The sequence below is a fragment of the Martes martes genome (genome assembly GCF_963455335.1).
Source record: "Martes martes genome assembly, chromosome: 1".
NCBI classification, from domain to species: Eukaryota; Metazoa; Chordata; class Mammalia; order Carnivora; family Mustelidae; genus Martes; species Martes martes.
In genome coordinates this window covers 196133427-196143777 of record NC_137888.1, presented here as the reverse complement: position 1 = coordinate 196143777, position 10351 = coordinate 196133427, and the positions used below count along the sequence as shown (strand labels likewise).

At 59.6% G+C, this 10351-nt stretch overlaps 1 protein-coding gene across 1 annotated transcript; it reads right to left on the bottom strand.

The window, feature by feature from the left end:
* Positions 1-4822: 4822 nt before the first annotated feature.
* Positions 4823-9676, bottom strand: TLR9 (toll like receptor 9; the record flags this gene model as incomplete). The annotated part of the gene is made up of 3 exons (XM_080813605.1): positions 4823-7924; positions 8784-8860; positions 9583-9676. The coding sequence occupies 3 exons, from the start codon at positions 9674-9676 to the stop codon at positions 4823-4825; spliced, it is 3273 nt and encodes a 1090-aa protein (XP_080669731.1).
* Between the last annotated feature and the right edge of the window lie 675 nt (positions 9677-10351).

Below are 10351 nucleotides of genomic sequence, written 5' to 3'. Positions count from 1 at the left end.
ACAGGACAAGGGTCCTGAGGAGAACTTCCCTGAGTCCCCAGGATAAGGCAGCCCAGCCCTGCTGTGTTCTCACCATCACTTGACCTCCTCCTATGCTCCCCTTCAAAGCACTGGTCACCACCTGCAATGACTTTGCCCCTATTGGTCATCTGCCCTGTCTTTCTTCTCAAGAATTTCTATATCCCTAGCGCCCAAAACAGCACCTGATACACGGCAGGCCCTGAGCAAATAGATGTGTGTTGAATGAAGGAAAGGGGGCTTTCTTTGCTCCGGCTGCCAGACACCAGACACCAGGAGACCACCATTTCTCACGGTAATAGAGGCCGAGCAGGTCAACTCCAAGGTGCTAGCGGACTGAGGTCCTGGTGAGGGCCTTCTTCCCGGCTTGCAGACCATTCTCCCCTTGCTATTAAATTCACATGACCTTTCCTCTTACGAGGGTGGAGACGTGGGTGGAGTGAGATCTCCTTTCTCTTTCTCCTAAGGCCATTAATCCTATCACGAGGGCCCGACCTCCTGACCTCATCTAATTATCTTCCAAAGGTCCCACCTCCAAATGTCACTACATTGAGGTTAGGGCTGTAACGCGTGAATTTGTGGAGTACACATTCAGCCCATAATGGGGACCAAGGGAAACATCCAAGTCTGCTTCACCAGAAAGCAGAGGTGAGCTGAAGAAACAAGCAGCAGCTGGAGGACAGAGAGAATGCTTGGCCTCGCCCCCCTCTCTTATCTCCAGAAGAGCAGCTGTGCTCTCTCATCCCTGGACACGGCTGTGCTGGTACGCCTTCCCGGGTCGCACCCTTCTCTTGACTGGCCCTGGAGAGAGCAGCCAAGTCATGGTCACATCAAACAAAGCCACACATCTAGGCAGGCCACTGGGCGTGACGGAAGTCACGTCACCTTGCAACCAGCACAGGGTTCCTTTCTGCTCGGGAAACACGCCACACTTGCTTTCCCAGCCCCGTTCCCTTGTGAGCGCCGGCTGGACTTTCCCATTGTCCCCCACGCTCCCACACCGGGAACTCCCTCCACCTCCTCCTCCCAGGGCGACTCTAGCTCCAGTCCTGTTTCTCTCTGAACACTTAGCAAGACACCCCCTTCCCTCTCGTTAGACCCAGACTCAGCTGAGTCAGTGGGGTCGCCCCCTCCCTTTTCTCCTCTGTGCTACTCGGGGCTATGAGAACACGGGATGATGGACCCATCTGCAGGAAGCAGGCAGGGTTTGTGAACTGCTCCAAAATAAGGCGCTGGGCTTCTAACTGTTGTGGTTTGGGAATATAGGGGAGGCTTGGTGGGGTGAGGTTCAGAGCCAAGAAAGAATTCTTGAGAGCTTTTTGGTGCAAAAAGATGGTTTTATTAAAGCACGGGGACAGGACCTGTGGACAGAAAGGGCTGCGGCCCCAGGGTCTGGCAAAGTGGAGGATTATATACTGGGAGTTGGGGGAAATAAGGAAAAGCAAGGCTTCAAAAGGATTTTCATGTTAAAGAAGACCCTCAAGATGCTAGGTTGTTGGCAAGGAGATTCCTGGAAGAGTGTCACACGCGTCCTGCCCAGGAGTGACGGGTGGGGGGAGGTCGCAGGGTATCAGCTTGTGCCTTGTCTTCTGCCAGCTTTCTGCTCCCACATCATAATAAGGACTTGAGTTTGGAAATGTGTGATGTCATAGAAGTTTTCCAAGAAGGGGCACCTGGGTGGCTCATTCGTTAAGCGTCTGCCTTCGGCTTGGGTCATGAACCCTGGGTCCTGGGATCGAGCCCCACATCGGGCTCTCTGCTCAGTGGGAAGCCTGCTTCTCCCTCTCCCACGCCCCTGCTTGTATTTGCACTCCCCCTGTTGCCTCTCTCTGCCAAATAAATAAATAAAATCTTTTTTTAAAAGTTTTCCAAGAAAATATAGATCCTGGAGCATGAAAGTACTCTTGAGGGAAAAGAGAGAGTTGTCATTTCTAATCTTAGCAGGGAGAATTTCCTCACATTTATGCTTTCCTCCTAACAGGTTTTCCTAAGTCTTGTGCCCAGACGTCTGTCTAGTACTCACTGCCCCCATGACAGCCAAAAGCACAGGAGGCAACACCAGGGTCCTGCTCCCAGCTTCTCGTGCGTCTGATTCAACCACATCTGCCTCTGAACCCCATTCAGTGCTCCAGGTGGAGGGCCAGTCCTGGGATTACAGAGAACATAGCAAAGCCGCATCCACTAGCTGCCCTCCGCAGAAGCCCCTTACCTAACAATGATGGCCGAGGGCTGCTAGTTTCTCAGACCTTCACGCGCATTAGCACCAAGCCTTCTTAACAACGGGGACAGTGACCCTGGCCACCCCCACTGAGAGATGAGCCAACTGAGACTCCAAAGGGGAGGTCGCCTGCCTGAGATAATCCAAATGACAGAGCCAACAGTTAGCCCAGGTAGCCTGACCTGACCAGGTAGCCTCACAGGGCCAGGTCGCAGCTAGTGCTCGTGGTTGACGATGTCCGGCAGTGTGGAGGTCAAGCATGAGCACCCTTCCTGAGCACAGTGCAGCGGTGGCTGCCTCTCCCCCAGCCCCACCTGAGCCTAGGACCTAGGATAACGGAGCTCTACCCCTTCTGATCCCACAGACAATGGCAGCAATTTCTTTTGCAGGTTGAACCAAGGGCCATGGACCCTCAGACTCACTTAAGCCAAGCCAACCGTCCTACCATAACCCCGTGCTTCATTTTCAAAATGTTCCTCTGAGTCCCAAGCCCCAAAAGAACCAGGACTGTGAGCATGAGTGGGTGGGTGGGTACATGAGGATTCTTATCTGGGAACCGCCTGAGGGCAGACTCAGCTGTCCTGAGACACAGGTGGATGGAGCTCCCCACACCCAAACTGTGGGGGCCCTGGATGTGGCCAGACCAGCCCACAAGCCGTGTGGCTGGGGCCTCCCCTAGATTCCAGCCTGGCTGAAAGACAGTACTTGTTTTCTTTCCTCCCCAGGTACAGGCCAAGGAAGCATGTGGGGCAATGCCACGCCTCACTCCACTCCTCCAGAAGCTAATAGGCCCTCTCAAGACAGGACAGAGCCCACGTGGGACTTCTAATTGGTGGATCAGATCCTTTCTGTCTGTCTTTCTTCTTTCTCCTTTCTTCTCCTTCTCCTCCTTCTTCTTTTTTAAGATCCTATTTATTTGTCAGAGAGGGAGAGTACAACAAGCAGGGGGAGCAGCAGGCCGAAGGAGAAGCAGGCTCCCCACTGAGCAAGGAGTCTGATGTGGGACTTGATCCCAGGACACTGGGATCGTGACCTGAGCCAAAGGCAGATGCTTAACCAACTGAGCCATCTAAGCACCCCTCTTTCTGTCAGGCAAGCAGATAACAGGGGCCACCAGCCTACCACAGGAGCCCCTGTGCCCAAGTCAGAAAAAGGAAGTTGGCCTACATTTCTCTCCCAGCTATGACCCGGAGAGGGGGCAAAGCAGTACCCCACCCCCAAAACCGCAGGGCTGCCCACAGTCAGGCTATGTAAAATTAGCCAAATCTGCGGCCAGCATCAACCTTCCAACCCAGAAGCCTGGAGTGGCCAGGCTGGTCCCCACCAGTCCTGAGCCAGCCCAAGCTAGTTCCACTCTCCTACCACCCCTGGCCCCAGTGCCAGCTATCCGGCTACACACGTCTCATCTGCTCCTCAAAGGGCAGGTTCAGTTGTGGGGACAGTGAGGCAGCAGCCCAGAACAAAGCGACCTCCAAGGGTCTGGGCCTGACCTGACCCACAGCACCTCCCCTCCCAACACTCGGCTGTCTCCAAACACTGGTGCTCCGAACAGCATCTGGAACTCCACACTGGATAGCAGAACTAGAAACACACACACATCCTCACCCTCTCAGATGTGGCTGTGCCTCCCACCCCAGTGCAATCAATCAGTGGAGAGAGGCAGGGGCAGGGAAGGCAGGCCCCACCTTTGTAGCCAGGTGGTGGCTCACCCAGGTGTCCCTTTGATGTCGGAACAGAGAGACCCGGCATGTACTCTAGTTGAAAACAGAAAGAGATGGATTGTGAGCTCACTCTAGAATCTTCTGTGGCTCCCAGCTCCCTGCTGTGGGGATCTCCCCAGAGGCTTCTTTCTTCCCAACCCGGCCAGCCTCCCTGGCACAGCACAGGCTTGGCCACCAGAGGACGCAAATGCCCCCTCTGAACTCAGCACAAAGCTTCCCTCCCACCCACACCCTCACATCGCCACCAATGGGAATGGACGCTCACCAGGGCTGCTGCCTCTCAGGACTTTGCTTGGGGCCGGAAATGAAGCCGGCCTGCAGGGGCTCTGCGCTCAAGACATTTTCAGTCCTGCGGGTGTGGGAGGCAGATCCTGAGGCCAATATCTAACAGAGGGCTGCTTACCCAGTCTGCACCAAGTGCCCTGGTGCAGCCTGGGAAGGGGAGGGTACATGGGGAAGGGTCTGAACGGGACAGGAGACCCAGCTTGTTCTCTGGGAAGGACCAAGACCACATTCAGTGACCTTCCTCAAACTCCCCTGAGAAGATGCTCGTAAACACAAATGCCCTTAGCACCTTCCCTCCCCTGTACACCTGCGTTCTCTGGGCCCTCCCTTTTCCTGCTTGACCATTTCTCCCCAACCACGCTTGTCCCTCCTCACTGCAGGAAGGAAAGCCTGGCTGGTGCGTTCTCCCTTCTTTCCTCCCACCCGAACCTCCGGTGAGCTCCGGGTGAGCTGTCTGGCCTACCAGTAGCATTTATTGAGCGCCTGCTGTATGCCAGGGGCGGGAGCGGGGGAAGCAGAGCAGTGGCGTGGGGCAGACAGGCCAGCTGGAGGTGGGGTGGCATGCTGGGCTGTCCCCGGGCTATTCGGCCGTCGTAGGGCCGCGGCAGAAGTTCCGGTTATAGAAGTGGCGGTTGTCCCTGGTCAGGGCCGTGCCCAGCTGGGCCCAGAAGCTACGCTGGCCGCGAGGTTGCTGGGGCCAGAGGAGGACGCTCTGGCGGCAGAGGCGCTGGCGCAGCCGCACGTAGCGGGAGCGGTGGGCATCAGGGCGCAGGATCACCAGCACCACAACGTCCTTGCGGTCCTCCAGCAGGCGCTGCTGAGCCAGCAGGAAGCTGGCGCGCAAGAGGCCGCTGACGCTATCCGTGTGGGCCAGCACGAAGAGTGTCTTGCGGCTGCTGTACACGGAGGTCCACAAGTTCTCGAAGAGCGTCTTGCCGGGCAGCCAGTCGCGCTCCTCCAGACACAGGCGCAGCGCCCGGCGCCCGCGGCGCTCCTCCAGCTGGACCCGCAGCTCGTTGTACACCCAGTCGGCCACTGAGCTCTGCGCCTTGTCGAACACCACGAAGGCATCGTAGGGCAGGGCGTCGGCGCCCCGCTGCCGCCTGCGCCGCGGCAGCCAGGCCAGGCCCAGGTGGAAGCAGTACCAGAGGTCCCAGCCACACATGTGGTGGAGAACGGGCACAGCCAGGCTCAGGGCCACGGTCAGCAGCGAGAGGCCGAAACAGTCCCAGGAGAGGGCCTCGTCCAGGCAGAGGCGCAGGTCCTGCGCGAAGATGCTGCGGCCCTGCAGCTGGCCGGGGCTGCCACAGCGCACGTGGCTGGGCAGGCCGGGCACGGCGGCCTGGACCTCCAGCAAGAAGTCCACGAAGGCCGCCCCACAGGCGCAGTGCAAGGGGTTGGCGGTCACGTCCAGGACTTTCAGGGCGCCCGCCACGGGGCCAAACCAGGAGGGCTCCACCGTCTTGAGGGCATTGGCGCTGAGGTTGATCTCTCGTAGCCCCTCGGCCAGGGCGAAGAAGCCGGGGTCCACGAAGCCGATGCTGTTGCCACTGAGGTCCAGCCTCTGCAGCAGGGTGCCGTTAGGCAAGGTGCCGTTGCTCAGCGCCTTCAGCTGGTTCCCTGCCAGGTCCAGGGCCTCCAGCCTGGGGAGGAGGGCCAGGCTGCTCCAGTTGAAGAAAGCCAGGTAATTGTCGCGGAGACGCAGCAGCCTCAGGCCCCTGGGCAGGTGGGCCAGGTTGCTGGGCAGGAGGATGTGCAGGCGATTCTGGGACAGGTCCAGCTGGACCAGGTTCCTCAGGCCTTGGAAGAAGCGGAGGTAGAGGTCCCCCTCGGCCCACATCTGGCTCAGGGCGTTGCCGCTGAAGTCCAGGGCCCGCAGCGAGGCGCTGCGCAGCTGCTGGGACACGCGGCTATGGATGTCGTTGTGCGCCAGGCTGAGGTAGCGCAGGGCCGGCAGCTGCGCCACAAAGCTGAGGTTGTGGCCCACGCCACGCATGCTGAAGGGCTGGCTGTTGTAGCTGAGGTCCAGGGCCTCCAGCTGCGGCAGCTCCGTGAAGGAGCCGCCGTGGTACAGGTCCAGCTTGTTATGGGACAAGTCCAGCACCCGCAGGCTGGTGAGCGGCGTGAACTGGGAGCCGTTGACCGCCTGCGAGATGCTGTTGTGGCTCAGGCACAGGCACCGCAGGCGCGAGAGCTGGGTGAACATCTCCGACTGGACTGTTACCACGTTGTTCCGTGACAGGTCCAAGGTGAAGCGGAGCAGCTTGCAGCTTGGCATGAAGCCCTCAGAGCTCGGGGGACCATGTGGGCCCCGCAGGCCCGGAGCCAGGTCCCTGGACAGCCGCCGGCCTCGCTCCACCCTGCCCACCTGCCCCACGGCCGCCAGTGGCTCCGCCGCCCCACTGATGCGGTTGTCTGACAGGTCCACATACCGCAGGTCCGGGAAGGCCCCAAAGATGCTGAGCTGGGCCTGGTTGATGAAGTTGAGCTGCAGGCGCAGATGCCGGAGCACGGGCAGGTGGGCCAACGGCCGGAGCGTGGTCTCGCTGAGCGAGCGGAAGAAAATGCCGTGCATGTCCAGCTTCTGCAGGGACAGCAGGCTCCCGAAGGAGGGCGCCAGGTGCAGGTGGGCGAAAGATACCTTCTTGTGGTAGTTGAAGGACAGGTTGAGTTTGCGCAGCCGGTCCAGGCCGTGGAAGGCCTTGGTCTTGGTGATGCAGTCGTACAGGAAGTTCTCACTCAGGTCCAGCTTCAGGAGGTTGCCCAGGCTGCGGAACCACCTGGGGTCCAGGCTGCGGAGAGAGCTGTCCTTTAACACTAGGCCTTCGAGGCGGCTCAGATGGCTGAAGGTGTCGGGGTGCAGCTTGGGGAACCCCTTGGGGCACTCCCTGCAGGGATTGCGGGCGTGGTCGCAGCGGCGACAGTTCCCGCCCATGTCCAACACGCGCAGGGCAGTCAGATTGGCCAGGTCATCGGGGACCAGGGTGACGATGTGGTTGTAGGACAGGAGCAGGGACTCCAGGCTGGGGGGCAGGTGGCGAGGCACCACGGTCAGGTTGTTGTACTTGAGCGACAGGTGTGTGAGGTTGCTCAGGACGAGGAGGGCACCTGGGGCCACATGCAAGGCCTCCTGGCAGGGGTTCTTGTAGTAGCAGTTGCCGTCCAGGTAGAGGTGGCGCAGGGCGTGCAGGCCCCCGAGGCTGGTAGGGTCCAGTGTCAGGATGTTGGTGCGGCTCAGGACCAGGGACGTGAGGGAGCTGGGCAGGGCGGGCACGGTGCTGATGCCGTTGTAGCTGAGGTTCAGTTCCTCCAGGGTGGGCACAGCCAGGAAGGTGTTGGGCTCGATGGTCATGTGGCAGGGGAAGTGCATGGGGCTGAGGCCAGCCGGGGGGCAGTTCCACTTGAGGTTGAGACGCCGCAGGCCGGACAGGTGGACAAAGTCGGAGTCGTGGAGGTGGTGGATGCGGTTGGAGTGCAGCCAGAGGCTGGTGATGTTCCCAAGGGGCGCGGCCGCCGAGAAGCGGGGCACAGACTTGAGGAAGAGCCATTTACAATCCACCAGGCCGTGGGGCTGGAGCTCGCAGGGCAGGAAGGGAGGCAGGGCGCCTGGGGCCAGGACCACGGCCAGCGTGGCAGCCTGCACCAAGAGAGACAGGGGGTGCAGGGCACCAGAGCAGGGGCCCTGCCGGCCTGTGAGAGTGAGCCTCAGCCCTGCCTCCGCCTGCCCCACTTCCTGGGGGCTCCCAACAGTGTCCCCAACCCCTCTCTCCAAGCCCCCCACCCAGGGAGGCTCCTGCCTCTCTGCTCAGCACCCACCCCGCCTCTAAGGCTCAGGTCTCAGACCCAGCCTTCAAGTCAGAGCTGCTTCTGAGACTTAGAATCCAGACTCACAATCTAGAACTTTCACTCAAAACAAAGCCCCAGCCAGACAGGCCTACCAGGTTCTCCCCCACCTTTCCTTTTCCTTCCTCAGGGACCACTTCTCTTTCCTCCTGAGCCGGGGACATCTGGCTCCCTTCCATCCAACTGCCCTGGAAAGCCCTCCATGTCCTCCACCAGCCTCCCCCAATGCCTCCCTCTGCCTCTGGCCAAGTCCCAGGCGAGCATAAGGGTCTCCTGCTGGGGTCTGGGCTGAGTACCACCAATGGCCCTGGCTGGGGTGCGGGGGTGGGCACTGCCCAACTCTTCCCCCTCCCCCCACCTCTCCCAGACCAAGCATCCACCCCACGGTAGGTCAGAACGGATCAGACAGGATGGGCAGCACAGGGCCAGACAGAGCCTCGTCCTGGGTATCCACCTGGCTTGCCCCAGCACCACCACTGAGCAAAGAAAGCCTCAGGCCTCAGCCACCCCAGCCACACAATGGGTTCAGGTGTCATTGCTCAGAGAAGACTTCTGCTCTGATGTCTTCAGGGTTCAGTGCGTGTCCCCAGGGCCATGTCAGGGGACAGCCCTTTCACTACTGTCTACAGCCACCAAACCCCACCCCCCACCACTTCCCACTGCCCCCTTCCCCATGGGGCTGAGGGCCACTGTCCTACCATGACAGGGAGCGGGGGCTTCTCCAGAGGGTCTGGCCTGCAGACTAGGCAGCAGCTGCAGGAAAGGATGTTTGGCGCTCACAACCCCTTCCCTCATCAGCTCAGAGAACAGAGGAAGTGAGAATTAAGAAAAAGCCCAGCAGCCCCCTCCCTCGCCCCCACCAGGCCGAGAGAGAGGGTTGGGGGGTGCGCTGACTCAGAGGCCATTTGCATAGGCAGGTGGCAAACAGCGCCTTCAGTCCTTCCTCTTTCCATTCCCTCCACCCCCACCCCAGCCTAACAATTCACCACCGCCCCAGTGGGGCTCACACCCGTGGTCAGGGAAAGCCTGGGGAGAAGCAGAGGCCCAGAGCCCCGTCTCAGGTCAGTGGGAGACTGGGATTGGGGGTGTTGGCAGATGTGGCCTGGGCACGCTGACACCCCTGCCAGGGTGCTCCCTGTCCCGAGAGGGCTGGCCCCCTCACACCTCAGCCCCGTGGTCCCTGCCCCAAAGGGAGTTCTCTTGGGCCAGAGGCTCCCATACCTACCCTTTCCTCCTCCCTCGGCCCTGTCCCCGGAGCTTCAGGGGGCTGGCATGCCTGGGGGTTCGGCAGCATGGGCCTCGCCTTGGCTGCACCTGCTTCCACTGCAGCCTGCCACTTCCTCCAGGGGCAGGGCCTCCTCTTCTGCGTCCCCAGTGTGCCCAGGGTCCTGTCACAGCACCTGCCTCATGGCCAGGCCAGCTGGGACGGCTCCTACTATGCTCCCTCTGACCCAGCTAATCCTGACAGATGACTCCGGCCCAAAGCCTCAGGGTGACCTGGGACCCTGGCAAGTCCCATTGGCTCCAGCTTCAGAATCTGCCCGTTGCCCACCACCTTCACATTCACTGGGCTGGCATGAGCCACCATCATCTCTCGCCTAGACCAGTGCAGTCACCGAAACCTCACAGATTGCCCTGCTTCTGCACTCACACCCCACGGCCTGTTCACATTTGGCCCCTAAGTCACACTAGGCCCTTATTTGGCTCAGACTCCTTCCCGGCCCTTTCTGGAATCCAAGACACAGTCCACATCATGGCCAACAAGGTCCTATGGGACCTGGCCTCCCATTGCTTCCCTGACCAATCTCCAGCCACAGTGGCCTCCTTGCTGGGGCTTGAAAACTCCCATGCAGTCTCCTGCCCCAGGACCTTTGGACTTACTGTTCATTCTGCCTGGAAACTCTTTTCCTAGATATCCGATTGGCCCCCTCCATTGCTTCCTTTATATCTTGGCTCACACATGACCCTCTGGAGGTCTTCCCTGAGATCTGGCACTTCTCAGCCCCTTTACCTGCTGCTTCTCATTGTCGTAACTTTTTACCTGTTAACACATCATATCATTGATTTTCCATGGTTTATTGTATACTGTCTTATTCCCCTGCTGGAATATCTGCTGCTTCTTTTTTTAAAGATTTTATGTATTTATTTTAGAGAGAGAGAGAGAGAGCACAAGCAGGGAGAGAGGCAGAGGGAGAGGGAGAAGCAGACTCCCCACTGAGCAGAGAGCCTGATGCGGGGCTTCATCCCAGGACCCTGAGATCATGAC